The 21,848-nt window shown below is 40.5% G+C and overlaps 1 protein-coding gene and 1 long non-coding RNA gene across 8 annotated transcripts; one reads left to right on the top strand and one right to left on the bottom strand.

The window, feature by feature from the left end:
* Nucleotides 1-96: 96 nt before the first annotated feature.
* Nucleotides 97-5,098, bottom strand: LOC112487447 (uncharacterized). The gene is made up of 3 exons (XR_003050525.1): nt 3,026-5,098; nt 900-2,957; nt 97-716 (listed from the first exon to the last, which is right to left on the bottom strand). It is a non-coding gene; the product is annotated as an uncharacterized LOC112487447 (long non-coding RNA).
* A 1,179-nt stretch (nt 5,099-6,277) lies between these two features.
* Nucleotides 6,278-21,714, top strand: LOC103384248 (high affinity choline transporter 1-like). 7 transcript variants are annotated; one of them, XM_025058737.1, is made up of 10 exons: nt 6,278-6,657; nt 10,097-10,137; nt 12,811-13,019; nt 13,701-13,814; nt 14,806-14,961; nt 18,571-18,719; nt 19,199-19,342; nt 19,564-19,717; nt 19,894-20,111; nt 20,609-21,145. In XM_025058737.1, exons 3-10 carry the CDS (start codon nt 12,836-12,838, stop codon nt 21,143-21,145), a joined length of 1,656 nt encoding a protein of 551 aa, XP_024914505.1. In that variant the 5' UTR covers nt 6,278-6,657; nt 10,097-10,137; nt 12,811-12,835. The 7 variants fall into 7 exon arrangements, with proteins under 7 accessions (XP_024914505.1, XP_008315912.1, XP_016891008.1 ...); XM_017035519.2 differs by lacking the exons at nt 6,278-6,657; nt 10,097-10,137 and adding exons at nt 11,766-11,966; nt 12,314-12,379; XM_008317692.3 differs by lacking the exons at nt 6,278-6,657; nt 10,097-10,137 and adding exons at nt 11,766-11,966; nt 12,300-12,379.
* The last annotated feature ends 134 nt before the right edge of the window (nt 21,715-21,848 follow it).

The raw sequence follows: 21,848 nt of genomic DNA, 5'->3' as shown, positions 1-21,848 counted from the left end.
AACAGACGTCCCACTTCACGGCAGGTTTAAGTTTTCAAATAGTTTTTTTTCAAATTCTGTGGACCATCAACCGTTATTTATTCCAGAAATAATGGGTTACAGTAGAAAAAAGTGGATTTCCAGGTGGATATGTAAATTCCATCACCCTGTTGGGGTTATGTAATCATCGTCTCTCCTCCCTCTCCCCCACCAGCCCCCAGCTGCAGCTAAATTTGCTCCAACATTAGTGTAACACAAGCCTCGGCAACCAGATAATCTCCAACAGATGGCCCTGTGCCAATGTTGAGCCTCTGATTTTTAAATAGGAGTGATTCACTGTAATGACTGGGCTGACCTGGATGTAGAGGTGGACCCCCACCCTCACCCCCACCCCCGACCACCCTCCTGTTTACTGCCAGGATTTATTCAGATACAACAATCCTTATCAATTTCTTTGATCATTATGATTGGGTCAGAGGTGACCTTTCATCAGGGTGGGGTCGTCTCTGTGCCCTTGTGACACACAGACGTGATTGTACAGAGAGCCTAAAAAGGCCACAGACACAAGATGTGGGTCGGTCTATTTTGGTAGAGGAAGACTTTACGGAGCAGCCGCTGTCATAAATTTAAACCAGAATTCCTGACACAGATGTGTCTTTGTGTTGAGGCCGCTCGGCCACTGGCCACGGCTTTAGCCTCCGGGCTCAGTACCTGACGACCATCATATCTACAGAAACCTTGAGTATTGCTCAGAAATCGTGAACCTCCACCACCCGGAGGCGCTCTTCATGTCACACCTTAAGTTAATTTACTCAGTGTGATTGTCATCATGTGACCATGATAAACAAACACTTTTATCTGTTTTTTTAAAACAGAGACACACGACTCAGTGGCGTTAACGCCATCATATCTACAGAAACCTTGAGTATTGCTCAGAAATGTAGTCTGTCCGTGGAGAGGACGAGGTGCAGTCCTCCATTTTAGACTGTTATGAGTGGAGGACGACAGGAGACGAAACAAACTGCTGCTGCGTTTTCTTTTTTTTACTCTTGGTTGAAATGAATCTCTGATGATGACATGTGGACATTGTATTGAGCTCTGGGCACCGACACTGCAGTCCAACTGGCAGAGGCTCAGGTTATTAATCAGAGAGCAGTTGGGGTGAAGGGACAACCATCTCAAAATGTGTGTGTGTGTTGTTGCTTTTCAAGACGACACGCATCTGATATGGAAATAAGACTTGATTTTTGTTTCCGTAAACATTATACAGAGGCCGTGCTCTGACGTCATCATCGGCTTCAGATCAGACTGTGATGTTAGTGTCGGGGAGGAGAAGGCTGTCAAAGCTCTGGTTCGTCTTTGACAGTGGGTCACATCCAGTCCACGCTTCAGGAAAAAAGTCATTCCCCCTAGTTGACCCACATGAAGTCATTCCTGCCCAGAGCCTCACCCTCTGTAACGCCTGATGTCCCCCTCATCACAGTAAAAGTGTACATTTACACTGATATCAAACTTGTAGTTATAAACCTATTAAACTTGTGGGTTTTGTGATTTTTTTTAAAAAAAAAATCCCTCCATTTCTTTTGCTATGCAATAAGACTCTTGCTGTTTTTTATACTACTCATGCAGGAGCAACTGTATTACCAAGAATGTCTGATCCTCTAATTCTACATACTAAAGTGTAAAGTATACCAGGTTATCTCTACGGTATATATAAATATATATGTACCATATATATACTGTATACACACCATAGAGCACAGATATTGCGATTTTTTCCACTTGTGTCCAAGTGGGAGATTACTGTTACCTTCATCTGTGGTTAACCCAGGGACACAGTGTACCAGGATGCACCACATCAGTGCTAACTGATAAGTGTGACTGACTGTGTGCACCGCTCTGCTGATCAGCTGTGAACAAGGTCACTGACAATGCTGATAATCAACGTGCATTGAATGCAAACACCGTGTCCTTGAAGTGACACAGACACACAGAGACAGAAACAGTTTAGTACCACCAAACTCTTCAACAGTAACAGGGAGCAGGTTCCTGGAAACGTTAGCCTGGAGCATGTGACCGCGTCCAGCAGCTGTAAATGTGACATGAGAAACATTTTGTTTCCCTCTCTCACCTTCAGCAGCTCGGTGTCTGCAGACCAGTTTGTACTGTAGTAAAAAGAGACAGTGATGTCCGTCTTAGTCACACACACAGTCACGCTGTAGCAAACAAATGTTGATGGTCGTGAAAATATGCTTTCATCCCAGTGTTTGGTGTGATCCATGCAAAAAGGCATCACGAGTTCACCAAGTCCAAAGCTGCTGACAGACGGTAGCTGATAGTGCGTGTGAGGGAGTAAATATCTTATGTTTTTAAGATGTAACCTTGATTTTTGTCACTCTATCTTACAAAAGTTAATTGGTTTCAAGAATTCAATAATGTTGTGTCTGTTGCTGAAATGTGGAAAAGAACTGGTTGAAGGTTCAGCTCATAGAGAATCAGTGTTTGGCTTTAGATCCAACCAAATCCTCCGTATTCTCTTTTCTTTAAACTTGTCTTTAAAATTATTACTGTTATTATTATTATTATTATTATGAGTTAGCATAGGATTGTATACACATATTTCTATTTTAATTAAAATATCTTTAATTATTATTACATACCAACATACCAATAAACTTTTTTTTAAATAAGGTTAAAAATATTTATGAATAAAGTTAAACTTTCATAGAAGGTGAGCAGAGCTTTACAGCAATAAAACATTTCATATGGAAACACGGGCTGATCTACATAGATCTACCAGCCTGAGACCCTGTAGCGCAGTTGGACAGAAGGCCCAGCACAGATACAAAACAAGAGCATCTTTGTTTGTTTTTCTGACCAATAGAGTTGAATCAGATACCTCCTTCTTTTCCATCTCTTCCATATTTTTAAGAGTGGTGGGAGGATCTAGGGCCAGTTCTAGGAGGCTGCATTGACACCTGTAGTCAATGCACGGGATCTAGGGCCAGTTCTAGGAGGGTGGGGTTATATCCTGCTGCATTGACACCTGTAGTCAATGCACAGTAACCTGACAAACCACAGTTAGCCAGTAAGACAAAAAATGTCATCTTTATTGCAGTTTATTTTGAGTCAGCAAAACTGAAATCCATCCCATCAGCCTCTGCAGCAGAAGCAAAGGTTACGTCTTGATCATGTGATTATGACATCACTGATCTGCTGTTTTATGATCATCATAACAAACGTGTCACAGTGCTCCACGTTGCGCCAGCAGCAACTGGACTAACTGTAAAGAAGCTTAAGTGTCCATTGTGTTTATAACTGCTGTCATTGTGTCTTTGTTGTAATGGCTCTATGGAAATGATGTGTTGACGGACATGTGAGAAGTTCAGACTGTACCGGTACGAAACACAGGGAAGGCCTTGTTACTGTACACCCTCAGACCATCCTGACGTGGACAGTTGTTCTGATTTTTTTCCCCTTCAGGGAATCGGTACAGCGTTACTGCCAGACTTTGACTGAGGCCAAAAATAGTGTGAAATTTAAGAATGAAATAAGATGAATGTTGGTTCCATTTGACTAGAACGTTCAGAAACGCCATCTGACGTACTTGATCATGAGGGAGGTTTTTTTTTATTCCACCTCTAAAACACTCCACAGTCTTTTCTGTTTTCTGGATTATAATTCATGTTGTCCCATGTATTTACATATTGACATTAATTGTAGTAAATCAACTTGATCCTCGAAATTCAACATATAAAAACGAATATGAATAAGAAAAACAACGTATTATTGCTTTTGTGCCTTTGAATTTGAATTTGAGTTTGAGTGCTCTGCTCTAAACCTTATGTCACATCTACTTATCCATCTGTCTTGTAGGTTAGCCTAAAAGTAGCTACCGTTTAGCCAACCAGTTAGCCAAATATAGACACATCCAACATTATGAATACATTATGCATATGTGTGTTTTCCAGTCTTTTTGGTGATCACTCCAAACTCTTCCCGTTGCACTGTGAGTGTTCTGTTCTGTGACGATGTTCTTGGACTCGTGGTACTTGGGGCTAGAACACAACAACATGTTTGTGAGGATATTGTACATTTAGTCACATGGTTAACCCCTCAGAAACACCAGGGATGAATTCATTTCTACCCATCATGCCCTGCCATGTAAACAGTCCAAAGAACATTTTTCATGGTGTATTGGGATGACACATGAAGTCATTACCCATCAGCTCAACCCTCGAGTTCCAGCCAAGATGGATCAGATCACAACACTTGGCACGGATGATACGCTGAGCTGCAGTAAACAGAAAACACACGGTTACAAACAGTACAAACACTCTGTGCTGGCATCTGTGGAACGTATGCCATAATGGGTGTGTTCTTTGGACACAGCCACATGACTTCCTCAGCAAATTAAACTAATGGACAGGTATCTGAGAGGCCACTGAACCAAGAGAAACACCGTCACATTTGGAACGTTCTTACTGTGTGTTGCTCTGGAACTTTCTTTGGTTGTTGGCCTGAACTGACTGAACCCAACCTACGGCCATTCATTTTCTCTTCCCAGTGAAGCTCAGACCAGGTCTTACCTGTCATAAATTCCATCACACAGGATCACAAAGTGGTTTGCACGGACAAACAATTGTTTTGTCAACCATCCAGAACGGTTAATTTGTAGTTAGAAATACAAAAGGAACATCAAGGTTATCTTAGCAACATATAATAGATAACCCAATGTTTTGTCTTTTTTTCCTTTTTATCAGATACTGTTCTTAAACATTAGAGTGGACCCCATCTCCAGCCCCTAACTGAGATCTCTGATTGGTGGGTACAGCCAGTAATAACTGACGGTGAGAATGAGCTTAATGCAGCTAGAAGAAAAAATGACCAATCACAAGTATTGTCTTTCATCACCAGAATGTTTACCCCTGAGGTTGTTTGTGTGTGTGTGTTTGCCTTTTAGCTTCATTTGGAAAAGTAAAAGACCTCTTCATAGCCTCAGGTATGGTGAGTATACCCACCTGAATAAAATACTCTTATATGCAAAGGAAGTACGTATCTGTGTCTGTGTTTATAAAGGATAAACCTGAAAAAAATCTGTTTCCTCTCTGTAGCCTCCTTTATTTTCGGTTTGACTCGCTCAGTGTGTTTTATTGAATACTACAAGTGAAGCCTTGTGGACGTGCTGGGCAAGGAGTCACTTGTGTGCAACTTCACTCACACGTGAGTCCACAGTGCAGAGGAGTGAGAGAGACAGAAAAAAAAAACTGCTCAAAGATGTTTTTCTTACACTCATGTGTCCTTGTGAGGGTCCTGGTGGTACCTGCCACCTGAGCTGTGAAAGACAGCAGGTAGGTGAGAGGCAGGAGGGGGCAGAGGATCACGTCAGTGAAGTTGTAGTGTGGCGGGAGAAAAGACTTTCTGACGACAGAGTATGTGATTAAAAAAAACGTTAAAAAAAAATGCAATAAAACGGTGGAATTCCCGGGGCATTATTGGAGAGCAGAGGAAGACTGTTCTTAAAGAGACAGAAGGGCTGTCCAACAATTAGCCTGAGTGGAAACACCTTGCTTTAGCAAGGTTTTTCTCATGTAGACTTCTTGTCCACAACATTCCAGCGGAGGTGAAAAGACTGGAGCTGGATTAGCAAACGATCTATCTATTGCAAATCAATTTGCTCATAGGCAATGGTCTATAGGTCTAAGAAACAGGTAGGGTATCTGGAGAGCTACGGCAGTCAACAACACTTTACTTCATCACAGAAGTATACATACAATACTATCATAGGAATTTAATTCAGAATAACAATGGTTAACAATGCTATAATTGTAATATAATAATATATCATTATTGAGGTTGCAATCAACAACACCACACACGGCAACAATAATTACCTACTAATCCACTAACATCCACTGTTCATATCTTGCGGAACTGGCATTTTTGGATTTACATCTGGAGGTAGTGGGCAGATAAACATAGACTGCGGTCCACAAGGATGGAGGGTTTAGATTTTTTTAAGTAGGCATGAGGTTTTTTGTAGATATTTCACTGCTCTTAAATGCTAAATGGTATTTGGTCTGATGACTGAATGACGTGTTATTAAATATTTACATATGCTTCACGTCCTGAAGTTAAGAACTACAGAAGTAAAAGAACATAAGTAGAATAACAACTGAAGAATAATCTTTACAGTGGTGACGTATTTACCAGGGGTCTATGTGCGTACTGGGGCGACCACGCCCACCCAGAAGTAATCTCCTCAGAGCTAAAACAGGGGCCCCGCTGTGGCTCAGCTAATTGGCTGTCGTTGACAGGAGGAGCAGAACCAATCAGGTAGCAGGGGTAACTTCTTCCCCTTCTCACTGTGTCCACTCTGACCCCTCCCACCACGTGTTGCTGTAAAGAAGGGGAAGGAGAGACTGTGGTTTCTAGAGACTTCTGTCCACTCTGCCTCTACTCATCATCACGTTTGCGGTGATGCGTTAAAAACGCTTAAGAAACACAGTCTTTTTAGTTACACATTTCTGTTATTTGTGTTCTAAGACACCTTCAGTGGTTTACGTGACATGTTACATCCTTTATTTATAAAAAAAAACTGATTGAATCTCGTCATCACCAGACCGTCGCGCTGCTTTACTTCACCGCTTATCAACTGTAGAAACCAACAACCTTACGGTAAGTACCGTTCCCCACAAAGTACTGTCCCAGTTCCAGGTGTGTTAGATGGGTTGTTTTGATTTTTGTGCATGGATATAAATGTTAAGGTTTACAGAAAAATACATATATTTTGCCTGTGTTTGGTGTAAATGTGTTTCTCATTTTTAGGAAATCAGCCCAAAGGTTTTATGTTTTTTTTTACCCTTAACTTCAAACAAAGTTTGAAAAAAGTGCTATACATTTTTGAAAATCACTTTTTAGCATATTTACAACAGTATTTGTTAACTTGGCAATAGACTAAATAATTAAAAATTCAATATTTAATGTTAAATCTAAATTCTAAATTTAAATGTGATTAATTGACCGTTAATCCTCTTCCTTGTCACCACCAACACCCTCCTCTGTAAATATGGAAGGGCTGAAGTGGTGCAGAATCGTCTGGACAAAACAGGCAGCTTAGCAGCAGGAGGAATAAAATCATGAAACAAATTATTTATATTAAATAAGAATCAAGACTTCCCTCCTTAGAAGGGCAGCAGAGGGCAGTGTGTTCTCCTAGAACTCTTTGAGATCTACCAACCTGTGTGGTGTGCCGCTAACTTTCCCTGCTTTACTTTGTGTTGTTCATTTAAACCTAGTCTGAACATTGACAAATACTCCTCCAATAATACAATTAGACAATTATAATTTGATTGTATTGATTATCCGTGTAGTAGCAGCATTTATTGTTAACATAAATGTTAAATTTAAATAGTTTGCGTGAAACTTATTATTTAACAGTATTTCATTTTTGGGTTTGTCAGATATTAGTTCGTTCCTCCGCTGCTCTTTCACAAAGGTAAATGTCTGTTGTCAAAGACATAAAATACTGCAAACGGGCTTGGTAATAATCCCTGTTATGAATTTTCGTAACAATTAGAAACGTTTTGGTTTATTTGCTTCTCTATACCACATAAAATGTTTTTTAAACAGACAAAAAACAGCTGCTAGTAAAATTAGTCGAATCCGAAGTCAAAGTGCTGTATAAGAAAATAAAAGAAATGTAAATATAAGAAGACAATTTGTATATCAGGCTTTTTGTTTGTTTGTTTTATCTATTGGAATTAAATGATATATGAGCTTTTGTTCTACATGTTTTGCCAGTAAATGCTTCGACTCAATGAGAGTTTCTTCTTATCCAGCAGTTGTCGGTGATTCTTTTTTTATGACCTCTGTTTTCTCTTCCATGCTGTGGTATTTCCCATCTCTGAATCTCTACAGCTAATACTGTACGTCCATCTGTAACCCCTAATCAGCTTAAGATGCTCTCTGTCACTAAACTGCAGGGGTGGAGATGGGGAAGAGACGCGTGTGTACAGGAGGTGGTTTTAAACGGAAAAGTACTAGCATGAAGGGTGTGTGTGTGTGAATGAGAGAGAGAGGGGAAGGTGTGGGGAGGAGGGGGAGAAGGAGAAATGAGAGGAATTCATGGAAAGAGTATAGTTGTACGCGTGTCCCATATTTGCACCTGTATGAGAATAATTGTCACACAGAGGTCCATCAGAGGTCCATCATGACACACACACTTGAGCAAAAACACAAGTTGACAAAACAACAGTCCAAAAAGAACAACACTTGGAGCAAACTAAAATTGTTTACGCTGGATAATCTCTAATGCAAATATGTGGCGTTTTACTTTTAAAAGCAGCAGAATGTTAGCTTTAACCCCTCACCACTCCCCAACACAGATTTTGTCTCGGGTTTTACTCTCTCTGCAAATTGGCTCTTCAGTTGAACTTGAATAATAATATTATAATAATGTGCAATTATCAATTTCTCCATTTGTGAGTGTAGTGTTGTGTTGGTTTGTGGTTTAGTAAACGTGGAATCTGGTTGCTTTGACTTTGTGTTACTTTTAAATGACAACTGTTGGCACTTGTGTACACAGATGCATTGTATTACAAATCTTTGGTGGTTTCAAAGTCAATGAATAAGTAACACTGACGTCAGTGTCATGTATTTGCTAGTCAAAAGGCTAATCCTCCTCCTGTGTTGGTAATTGTACTTTGTGTTTCTGACTGCACTTCAACTCAGACACTTATGGAAAATTACCAAGTGCTGAGTAGGAAGCTCAGAAGTGACGTAGGCAGGAAAAAAAGCTGCTATTATAGTGACAGCTTTCTTTGTGTCAGAGGTCATTGGAAACCCCACACCCCCAACACCATTGCACACGTGTGCACATGCGCGTACACACACGTACAGTTACTTTTACACCTCACAGCACTTAAGTGTGTCTAGGGAAGGGGAAGAACTTTTTTTTAACATTTAAAGGAAAGAGAAAAAAGGGTCTTGTCTCCCTCAACACTTCTCAATTTATTTGTAACTAAATATTTTCAACCACCTTTCACAACAGACATCATTCTCTGAAAACTAGACAAAATAATTGGCAGTATTTGTTTAATTGGTATTTAAGTGAATACTTCTCATGAGAGGGGACCTTTTTCTTAGCATAGTAAAAGGAACATATCTTTGATCTGTACCTAAAGAAGCCGCAGGTATCAAATGTCAGAAGTATCACTTGCTCTGTACCAGTGTAGTATGGGTCACACAATCAGCCTCTACTTTCCACTTCTTAATTCTTTAATTCAGAATATCAATTATGAACTGATTATTACGGTTATTAATAAGTAGGGCTGTGTACCAAACATCGGTTCTTTTATGGCTCCAACTGAAATGCTTCGGTAGTACCGAATATCAAGACATGTCTCATTTTTAGTTGCCAAGTTTCGCCAGTGATTGGCTTTAATGATACACGTGATTGTGTCGTTCAGAAAACATACAATATTGTAAATCTGGACTATCCAAATAACATAGACTTGACTTGACCCTCAGAAGGTACATTCTACTGCTGGAGACACCATCAGACTGAAGCAGCGTTGTCTGTGTCTTAGAAAGCAGACATGTCGAGTTTTCTGGAAGAAAGGTGAAAAGGTTCTCGATATGTAGCAGTGAGCGTTAGACACTTGTTTGCAGCTGTTCGAAATCAGCCGTTGTAAATCATTTTGAACACCTGAAAGACAGGTACCTTGAGTTTATTTAAGAATTCAAGGTAAGTGAGTTTTAGTGTTACTTGACTGTTTTTGTTATGACCATATTTAGAAGCACAGTGTTGTTTGTTTTTGTATACTGGGAGGATATCTTGGCAGCCTGCACTGCAATTTAAATTCTTGCAAAAGGTGTTGAAGCAGAGTTATGTTAAATACTTGAAGTAGTCAATTAATCATCAGACCTACTTACATCTGTCTTAATAATTATCCTACAACAAAATGAAAGATTAGTATTGACAGGTTAGCAAACATTTTTAGGAAATGACTAGATTTCCTTAAAATGACCAGACTTGTATTTTGATTTTTAATGTCTTTATCTAGTAACAGGCACCACACCTGTAACAAATGTCAGCGCTTCTTTTGGTCCACAGGCAGTGACACACCCGTCTGGAGCTAAGCCATAGCCTTAAAGGTAAATGATTTCGCTCTGTTCTATGCCAGTGGTACAAACTTGGAAAAGCAACCAGTTATTTGTCTCTCAGAGGAGAGCTTTTACTGACTGACTCTTGAGTCCTTATTTGTCTTTGTGCCAGAACAACATAATATCAGAAGTGATGAGACAGCCCCTTAACTACATACACGTGTTACTCCCTGGTAATTATTTTGGCCCAATCATCAGATCCCACCTTGTCTTTGGACAACAAACCATTAGCTTTTGTTGACAGTATGGTTCTGCTCTACTGCACCCAGAAATTGTTGCCTGGCTAGAACTTGCCCTCAGCATAAATTAGTTAAATATTAACTTGACATCCTTTTAGTCAAATGTTTTTCTGATTGGCCCATGAGTCCAGGCATCCAGTGAGCAGTACAAATAAATACTGCAAACAAGTGCTTTAGCTCTGCGGCTAACTCCCTTCACTTTGTGTTTGTCCACAGCAGAGGTAAACAGAAACAGTGAAGTTGGGGTCTTTATTATCAGCCAAATCGACCACTACAGAACATTTTAACAGCGGTTGAACAGCTCCTGTAAAACCAACTCACGCTTTAACATGACAGGACTCAAACTGCTGTCAACTTTTGCGCACATATACGCATACAGCCATTCACAGACAGACATATGCTACTAGTATAACACACAGTAGCCTACCAGAAAAGTCATTGATTGCTAGCGGTATGAACTTTGCTAGCCCGTAGTCCATAAATTAGCCGCATCATTGTTAATGCCGCAGAATTCAAAGCGTGTGGAAAAAATTGCGACTCATAGTCCGAAAATTATGGTTTCAGTGCAGTACTGTAGCTGCTGTGTCCTACTGAGGCTACAGATCATGCAGGTGGTTTCTTGGGTGGAACATATCTTTTCTCAGCTGACAAGTCAGAACGGTACATCTCGTTGTTCTTCTCACCCTATAATAACACAATGCAGGGATTATCAACAGGATCGAGAGTAATGTAGGGATAAGTGTGAAAACCCGATTCAGAAGCTACATTAAACTGCTCAGTCAAGCATGCGGATTCAAGAAAATCAGCTAACCAGTAGTATGCCACTTAACTGCATAACTCCACCTCATCGTGTCAAGAATGAAGCCCTCCTCAATTCTCCAACATTCTTTTACATTTTACAAGCAAGCACAAAATACCAGCAGGTTGGTCAGCATTCCAGCCACCCTCATGACTAACGTCCAAATAAAGGACTTCCACCGTCATGTGGAAATTATTGACCAATTACCAACTTAAAGTGGGCTATTTGCATCAATCATACACTAACATCGACTGTGCCTATCAAAGAACCCTACCCCTAAAAAGAAAAGCATGAATGTGTGGGTTCCGTAGACGTCCGTTGTTCTAATTGCCTTGATTAGTACAATAGTAACAGAGGGGCCATGGATGAAAGGGCCACATGATTGATTGATTTGGATTCATTCACTGTTGTATATTTTGTACTAAATATTCAATTATTATATTATAATAGTATAATTACAGTATGTCTGGCAACGTTGCGTAGACCAATGAAAAAAGATAAAAGGTTGACAGATGAAAGGACAACGTGTCTACTAACCAGTGTCATCCACCAAACATTAACCAACACACCAGCCAGCAGATACGTAGAAAGAACAAGTTCACAACTTCTAAAAAGAAACATCTAAAAGTACTACTCATTATTGTAGAAGAAACACCTTACATCAGGCTCTAATGCAACATCACAGGTACAAACACCACAGGAGAAGAAAAACAGTGAGAAGAAAAACAGTTTTAGAAACCACTAACGAGCAGCTGATGTACAATGCTTGCTATTTTCTCAGGGTAGGTTGTTGACTGTTAATTGACACATAAACAGTATCATGGTGTAGCCTAACAACTGAATGTTTAGATCAGTTCTTTTGATCATTTGCCCAGACATCTAATCTATATATGTTTTTTCTTTTCTTAGCTATGATTCATGTTACCATTGGCTGGGTCCAGGCAGTCTATAATACATTGTAAAGAAACAGTTCCAACTTAAGCAGTGATTTACAACAAAACGTTTGAACCGACGACTGTGAAAAACGTCTAAATAACAACAAATTAGCTCATCTTAGCTTATCATAGCTCAGCATACTCTTTTGTTCATCTCGACTTTTTTTCTGGTTTTTAAAGTCATTTTTTTCCAGTATGACTGAACTGGGCCCTGGTCATGACTTGTCCTCAGTGTTTACGACACTACTGATGGAATTCTGGTATGTCCGCTTTGTAAGGGCTACAATTGTTGGAACAAACACTCACTCACATACATACTGTACATATATACATAAATACATATGATTGAGCTTCTCAAGGCCTCTGTTGTCTTTGGAAGACAGCCAACTCCCCCAACCCCTTGCCTATTCCTTCCATATCTTCCCTTAAATACACACACACACACACACACACAGTCCTCCATCTCTATTATTTGACTATATTCTTTTTAAAGGAACGTGCGTTTTTTTCTAGTTCCTAATTATTCTCCGTGGATATACAGTGCTTTATCTGTGTACTTTTCTGACCTGACCGGTCAGGGTTAATTCATTACAACCATGTCATCAGATGATGTTTTTGTGTTCTATTATTTTTCCTGTTTGATGTAGGAACCATAGGTTTCATGATCCTTGTGTGTGTGTGTGCTCAACAGATAAAACACTCGACAGTAGCTCAAGATGGCTCTCAATGTGCCGGGTCTTGTGGTGATGGCAGCGTTCTACCTGGTGATCCTGGGTACAGGCGTCTGGGCATCGCTGCGATCCAGGAAAGCAGAGAAGAAATGCCTGGGTGATGGCATGGAGATAACTCTACTGGCTGGACGCAACATCAACTTGTTAGTTGGCATCTTTACTTTGACAGGTAAAAATATGCACCAAGCTGTATAAACATTGGTCTTAGATATTCATATTCCATTCTTTTGCACTTTGAGACGCTAGGTATATATATGAAGATAGTTATATCTATAAGATAGATATATCTAGTTATATCTATGTCTATATGCCTATATCTTTACAGTATATAACATATTTTAGGGCTGAGCAACTTAATATGTTATTATCGTGTTAACTACAATTATTTTATAGCATGTTGACTTTTTTTTTTATTATTGTCAACGTCTAATGCTTACTGGCTTTTATTTTGTAACAGTCTGTTGCTTACTGCTGCAGGGCTCGCATAAACCAGCAAGGAGAAATTTGATCTTTCGCAAAACCTAGCCTCCAATCATACATCCTAGCAACTGTTACTATGTAAACAAGTTCCTTCAAGCTGGACCTCTGACAAGCAAATTGGTAAAGCGATGTGGCTACCTGGTGAACTGATTTTAAGCCAGAAGTAGCATTTACTGTTTGTTTTGGAAATAGGAGAGTACTTTATTCAGGAAGTCATGTAATTAACCGCGATAAAAATGTAATGATTGCCCAGTCCTAATGCATATATATGTGTATATATAAAAATATATGTATGTGTGTGTGTGTGGGTACTGCTGTGAAGTTTACATTGTCATGTTTGTCCATAAACAATCGTGCGTCTCCTTGACAGCTACATGGGTGGGTGGAGGCTTCATCCTTGGTATTGCAGAGGCAACATACAATCCGACCCTGGGAGCAGTGTGGGCCCTCATGCCTGTCCCATATGTACTGACCTTCTTCCTTGGTAAGTGTCTTAAATCTTCTTTACACCGAAGCCTTTGCCCTCCTCTCTCTACCAGAAATATTGTAACAGGACATGATCACTTAAGATTCAAAGTGCCTTTGTTTGATACTAGCAGAGAACTCATCTTTATATGTCAGGACAGGACACTAGTTTAGTAGCTTTTCAAACAAATAAATTGTTTTCTCAGTGTCAGTGGAACCCTAATAAAATGTGTGTGTTATAGCATAGTCAGCCCCTATGGATATTGGGCTCTTAGGTCCCCCTCCACCAACATGACTCCTCTTGCCAATTAAAGTGTCACTCGGGTTAAAAATAGGACCAAGAGAAGTGGTTTTGAGGCAACAGGTGCCTAGAGACTTGGACTGCTGCCTGAGAGAGCTGTCCATCTGAGATTATCACTGTGTGAAATCACTACCACGACTAACATCACTACTGCCCTGTAACTGGCTACACCCTCCAGTGAAAATGTCACTTCCTGAGAAATTGCACAATATCCTGTAGCTAGGAGGTCATGGGATCAAATCCCACTTTAAGCAGCTCCCATTCTGTTCTTTTGTTCAGAGGTTCAACACCTATAGATGAGCATTAGGTCACTGCAATAGTCTTAATTAACCATGGGTGTGAAAATTAGTGTGAATGCCTACATAAATATATGTAGATACATATTCTAATGAGTCAATACTCATTTGGCTTCAGTTGAAAATAAATGAATTGATGATCGGTCCACTGTCTAATACAGTTGGTAAATACTGTACCACAGTTACTTTTGACTAAGTTTGTATTTTTAGTTGGTCTAAATTCCAGAGTGACAGGAGCCTTTAGACTTTCTAATGTTTAATGATAAGTGGTTGAAAAATAGAGTTTTAACAGTCATGGTCCATTGTTGTCATTGTCAAAGTGAACTTGTGTGGTCAGCTGATGTTTTCATCACAGTTTAATCTTTGTCATCTCCATCTCTAACAGTGAGCTGCTCTCTGTTTTTCTCATTCAGGAGGCTGTTTCTTTGCTAAGCCCATGAGAGAAAACAAATACATGACCATGATGGACCCCTTCCAGCACAAGTATGGAAATGTCATGAGCAGTGCGCTTATTTTACCAGCACTGGTGGCCGACGTCCTGTGGGTGGCGCGCACACTTGTCAGCCTCGGTATGTTTATTTATTTTTATTCATTTTTTTATTGTTATTCTTTAGAAGAATAAAACACACACTCCTTCACAGTTAGATTCAGTTGTTCCTATGTAACCTGTGTAGGATCTATGGCATACATCATATAACAGTACATATAAATGTAAATATTTATCATTCACACAGTTCAACAATAAGCAGCAGAAAAGCCTGGGTAGAATCTCTACCAACTCTAACCCTTGATTTCATGAACACAAACAATGGCATCATTAAAAACAACTGACCACAGTTGTGGGTTGATGTGACTTTGAGGACATGGTAGTCTGTCTCCATGTCATATACTTTATTTGTTTACTTGTATGTGTTTTTACAACTGCTTGTCTTTACTGATGTTTCCCTGTTTGTATTGGCAGTGGATGTAGAGTATGCTCTGCAGTGTGTGTGTGTGTGTGTGTGGGCCGAGTGTTGGTGCATTTACATAATGTGTGTGGAAATGTGTTCATTTGTGTTTTCTTTTAATGTTGTCTTCTTTTCCAGTGTAATTTGAAAAAGGTGTTAGAGATCAATCGGCCTGTTGAAGGTGATCAATTATAAAACCACTGTTGGACTGTTCTCTGATTCTAAATGTCTGGACATGTGTGGCAGTTATGGGGGAGGCGGGGGGGGGGGTCATTTCCACTTTTTAGGCAGGAGAATTGTGTGTTTCCACTGGTAATTAGATCAGTCACTGAGGCGACGTCTGACTTGGTCAACGAGTTAAAATCTTAAATCTGATTGAACACGTGACAACAACTTTTTTTTCCATATATAACTGGACCAGATCAATACCATCAGGTAGATATCTGTGTGACTAACACAAGATGGTATTATTAATATGAAACTTTTAAACTTCAGTCAAGTCGTTGTCCTCAACAATGTTGGTCAGTCCACAGTCCTGAGGAGTCCATCTGACTGTTGTATCAGTCGTAGACTTATGGACTGCCCTGATCTTAGTCAGGGGTTAGGCTCTGACACAACTGTGTGTGAGTGACATGGGTGTAGACTGTGTATTAGAGTAATGAAAAGTGAATTGACTGGGAATTATTGGATATACACTGAGATTGGATTTTTAGAGAGACCCTCTGTCACATGTTTTGTGCTTGACATCAACTGCCAACATGTAGCACTGCACAAAGAATCCACAGTCACCACAGACACAGGTTGGCTGTTGCTGAGGTTTTGTTAACGTGTGTGTGTGCGTTTTCAGCACCAGAAAGGATCGAACTTTAAAAACTCATGTGCTGTGATATCAACACAGCCATTCTTAAATTAAAAACAACTGCGTGTTGTGAGAGGAGAGCGCTGGTTATGATTAGGAGCTAAAAACAACACACTGGGGGTATTTACCCAGGCAGTAATCCCTTTAGGGAGGCCCAAGATTCTCATTTCACTTTTCCTCTTTCTAAATTTAGACACACCGACAGAAACTGAGCAGCTCAGCACAGTAGATAAGAACAGTTAGAAAAATAAGAAACAATCTGCAACTCTTGTGTACCATCAAACAACACAAGGTATCCACTAGGGGTGTGTATTGGCAAGAATCTGGTGATACGACATGTGTCGTGATAAACGGGCAACAATACGATATACTGCGATATACTGCAACACTACAGGCACGGTGATGTATTGAATTTTTTTAAGCAATTAGAGAACTGTCATCATAGTAAACAACAATGCTGTTCCATGCTTAACACAAGGTTACTAATATTGAAACACAGAGATTTACATTTGTATTCGCTAGAGAAGAAATAAAAGCAAAACAAAATGAACCAACACCATGAATATTTCCATGTAAATTTAACTTAAAAAAATCCATACAATTAAATATCGCAATACATCGGCGTATCAATATTTTCTTACATCCCTAGTATCCACATGGGGCAACATATACACAACAGTTTGTTTAACATTTCCAGGGTTAATAAATCACCCTCATCAGAGGACAAGTAGAACAGTTGGTGTCATCAACCCAGTGTTAACGGTAAAGAAAAGTGAAGGGTGGTGCAGGTGGGAGGTGGGGGTCTACAGGGTGCCATGGTGCCCATCTGTCACTTCTCTGTTTAAGGGCATTGTTGTGGTGTGGCGTCAGGCTGCGGCTGGGGTGACCCTGGCACTGTGGCAGAAGAGACGGTGAAGGTAGTGATGTTTTGCTTGCTTTGTTTGAGTAAATTCTGTGTTGAATTCAATTGTTTTCTAATTTAATTTTGTTTGATTTTTTTTCTATCATTTTTGATCACACTTTCCTTTACCTTCCTCTCCATTTCTTTTTCCTATTAAATGTTCTTCTTTCATCGTTTTACCTGATTAATAGGTGGAGAAACAGAGTGTTCTGCTACATTTCTCATGACAACAATTGATGTGTTTCATAGTTTTAGGATGGTAGGAATTATCAACTGTGTTTATGTTGCTGAGCACTTAGCCCGTATTTCAAGTGTGCTGATTAAAAAAAAAAAAAAAAAATTCTTGCAAAAAGAATCACCTAGTTTGTTTTATGGCTGATAGTTGATCTTGAACAAAAGGTCCACGTATTGAACAGGGACAAACGTCTCCTTTAAAGTTCAGATTTGTAGGGTTTTGCTTTGTTGGTAAAGTGTGTCTCTTTAATGGTATTGGACAAGAACAACATCATTAGGTCAAATGGGCCACATACGTAATTAAAATTAGCCTGGGTGCATATGTGTGTGTGTGTGTGTGTGTGTGCGTGCGTGTGTAAGGAAATAATTAGAATGAGATGGAGTCTGTACTTAAATGGGATAGTTACTGGGGTTTTTTTGGGGGGGGGATTGTGAGTCCTAGCCAGTGCTGATGTTCTGAAGCAGCCTGGGACATGAACTGATGGCTGCCAGCAGGACCACAAAGAAAAACAACACTGAGTTTCTCTAAACTGATATTTCTGATGGTTCCACCACATAAATGAAGTGGAGGCAGCCCACCACTCACCCACACTGCTTCAGATTTGGGGTAGACACAGTTGGTCTAACAGTAATCATCCTACAGTGTCTTACCTTGCTGGATGTATCAGTAAACAACAAAAACAAAGGGTGTTATAAAATAGCCCATTAATCAGACACCTCGTTAGATTTAGGTGATAAACTGTCTCTGCTGAACATTTTCCTCATCAGTGTAAATTTGTTTGTTGTTGGGTTTTTTTTTTTTGTCTGTTCTGTTTATTCCAAATATCCAAATAGTACAAGGCTTCACAATTGTGTAGGTTTTTAGTTAAACCCCATGACCAAATCACTGAATTAATTTACACCACAACACACTGTTTATGCTGCTGCTGCTGCTGGTTTTTATGTCTTAGTGTGGGAGCCAGCAGTCAATGTACGTATTAGTTTGTGTGATTCCATGATCCATGATGTATCAGAATAAAGTTAGTTTTTTTTTTGTTTTCTTACTGACAGCCATGTTTTAGTGATAGTCAGCGTCCATGTCTCAGGCTGGATAACCTGTACTATCCCTTTAATGACAGTGTTACTGTAGTAAAACAGTGCATGTCTCTGTTGTTGTCAACATCTTTAGAGTAGAAATGCTGTGACTCACATTTTGTCCTCTGATCAAACGCTCACCTCTGCACTGCGTTTATTCCAGGTGGAACAATGCGTGTGATCCTGGATCTGGAGTATGTCTACTCCATTCTCATCTCAGCAGTGGTGGCCATCGTCTACACACTGCTGGGGGGTTTCTACTCTGTGGCCTACACTGATGTCATCCAGCTCATCTTCATCTTCGTCAGCCTGGTGAGTTTGAAGTTTGTAGGGTTGTGGTCTAACTGTCAGCCATGTTGAATTTCTGGAGCGATGTTAAAGTCCAGTTTTCCAGGTCAGGGGAACTGATAAGGTCCATGTCTTTGCCACAGTTAAGGGTTCGACTGTACGTAATTGGATTGTATGTCCTAGAAGTCACTCAAGTACAGACTAGAGTCGGGGGGTTGGAGTAGAGACATCGATGTTATGTGATCCAATTACCTGCTCAAATCAAGCCATGCTAATGTTGTTAACTCGTTAAGAAATGACAAGTGGTTTTGTAAGGTTTGTCATCGTCCAAGAATAAAATGAATCTTGGCTTAGAATTAGAAAAAGACCTGTTGATGTGCTGAAAAGGATAGCTGACAAACATACATCTAACCTCTAGGATGAGTTTCCACGTTTTGCTCTGGCCGAAGACAACATTTTCTCTGTATTCATATCATGTGGCTTTCTTGTGTTGGTGAATACAGTGGGTGTGTGTTCCTTTCCTGATGACCAACCCTCACTCTCTACCCATCACACAAACTGCCTACAACTACACCTTCCAGCCCGGCTGGGTTGGTACAGTAGAGCTGGACCAAGCTGGCAAATGGTTTGATGACTTCATGCTGCTGGTGAGTGGAGTGTACAAGTAACAGAAGAATATTCTTTCAAAAGGCCAAAGGCCAGTTGGTGTATTTCAGTCATTACTGTTCATCTTGATGGTGTCTGGTAGAAAGTTTCAGACTGAAGGAAATACATCCAAGTGACACCAGATATATTAGTCAAAGAGGGGGAATATTTGTCAACAGTGGACTAATAAAATGTGGTCCATGTCTAATCCTCTTTGTGCCAGGCTCTGGGGGGGTTGGCCTACCAGGCATTCTACCAAAGAATCCTCTCGTCCTCCTCCTACTCCCAAGCTCAAATGACCTGCTTTGCCTCTGCCGTCTTCTGCCTGGTGCTTGGTATCCCCTCCATTCTAGTGGGGGCTGTGGCAGCATCTACAGGTAGAGACTTTCCTTGGCAAAGATAGAAGAGTTACATTTTAATGTTTTATTTAACAGCAAAGCCTTCATGTTGGAGAAAGTGTTCTAAATTCATTTCTATTTTAAATTCACTTTGTGCACAGATTGCTCTTTTTTTCTTCACATTTTTCTCTTCTGTGTCAATTCAAAACTGACAGACTGGAACTCCACCAGCTACGGTTTGCGTACTCCCTACGACAATAGTCAGGCGGGCGCCATCCTCCCCATCGCCCTGCAGTACCTGACGCCCGCCTACGTCTCTGTCATTGGCATCGGAGCTGTGGCTGCAGCTGTTATGTCCTCCATGGACTCTGCTCTCCTGTCCTCGGCCTCCTTGTTCTCCTCCAATGTCTACAAGAACATCATAAGGAAGCAGGTGAGATCATTTGGCTTCTACGGCCTTTTGGAATTGAACCTCAGAATAGACCGACCCACCCTAATAAAATTAGAAAAGCAAAATCAGAACAAATGTGTGCCAGTGTTGATTGTGGGTCTGGTGTCACTTGCCTTGAATGACATTCCCAGAATTCCCAGGTCTTTAAGATCACAATGAACAACTGGAGCATTTTTACTGCAGGTGAGGCTGAGGACCTCAGGGCTGCTCTGGTGCTGTCTGTTCAACAGGGCCTCTATTTCCCTGAAACTGTGTTTGAAGGGTGTTTGCTGTCAGAACAAAGTTCTTCTTCATGAGCTCACTGCTGAGGAATTTCCCATACAATGAGCGTATTGACTGTTGGCCTTTTTACAGAGCTTTAACGTATATAGACAGGGTCTGTGTGAAAGGACACACCTACCAATAATCCCAGGAACTGTGCTTGTGGTAGGGTTTTCTAGCCTGTGTTTTGATTTTCGTTTTTTTCTGACGCTCCTCAGGCGTCTGACAATGAGATGCAGTGGGTCATCCGTATCTCGGTTGTGGCCGTGGGTGTAATCGGCACCGCTCTCTGCTTTCTGGAAAGCAGTGTCCTGGTCTTCTGGCTGGTGGGTGTAGACATGTCATACACCATCATGTTCCCTCAGCTGGTCTGCGTCCTCTTCTTCGAGGTTTCCAACAGTTATGGAGCCATTCTGGGCTTCCTGATTGGAATCATCATGAGGATCATGAGCGGCGAGCCCCTGGTCAGTTTGCCGGCCGTCATCCAATTCCCCGGCTTTCGAGAGAATATGGAAGGGAAGATGACCCAGTATTTCCCCTTCCGCACCACCATCATGCTGACATCGCTCGTGTCCATCCTGTTCTTCTCCTGGATCACCTCCATCATCTTCAACAAGGGCCTGCTGCCTGACAAGTTTGATGTGTTCAACATTAAGCCCAGGCTAAAGCCAGTCACTACCAGCAGCAAAAAGACGCCCACCTCTGAGAAGGACGAGCGCTCTTTGGCCATGCAGCTCCTGGAGACCAGCTGCTAAGAGGTGTGGAGAGAGAGAGAGAGAAAAAAGATGGGTACGTGGAGGTGGCCATCTTTAATTAGCTGCCAGGATAGTGTCCAAAGAGGAGGAGGGGAAACATCTGCACAGTGGAAACTCTTAGTACAGATTTTAATGTGGTCTTGTTGTGAATTTGTGACAGAAATACAGAGTTTGGCTTCACTTTATCTAATATTCACCCAGACAGCTGGAATAAAAGAGTCTTTGAGGCGAAGAGCCAGTCCTGAAGGAAGAAGAAAAAAATCAACTAAAACCCATTTTAGATTGTGGAATTCAATCGATTATAGTAAAAAGTACATTTGCTCAGATTTCACTGAGTATAAATTGAGTTCCTGCTTAAATCCAGAGAATGACCTCAGATTCAGATCTCTTGTCAGATCTGGATCCAGTTCCTGTACCTGGTTCTCCTCTCCTCATCCTCCTCATCAGTGTGGATTCACTCACAGTCACAACAGACAGAAGACAAACAAGTGCTTACTAATAAACAAATGCACACACTGTGATTAGCTTCTCCACAACTCCAACCATCAACAACAGTTGAAACTATTTTTTTTAAAAATAAAAACAATCATTAACTGTTACATATACAATAGATTAATTGTAAAGAGTACTCTGTAAATGTCAAATGTATTTTTTTAAGCCAATTTTGTACACTACTCAGTAAATTTCTATTCTACCATTAATC

This window comes from Cynoglossus semilaevis, chromosome 9 (genome assembly GCF_000523025.1).
Source record: "Cynoglossus semilaevis isolate Cse_v1.0 chromosome 9, Cse_v1.0, whole genome shotgun sequence".
In the NCBI taxonomy this organism is placed as follows: Eukaryota; Metazoa; Chordata; class Actinopteri; order Pleuronectiformes; family Cynoglossidae; genus Cynoglossus; species Cynoglossus semilaevis.
The sequence above is the reverse complement of the archived record's forward strand: the minus strand, read 5'-3'. Positions and strand labels throughout refer to the sequence as shown.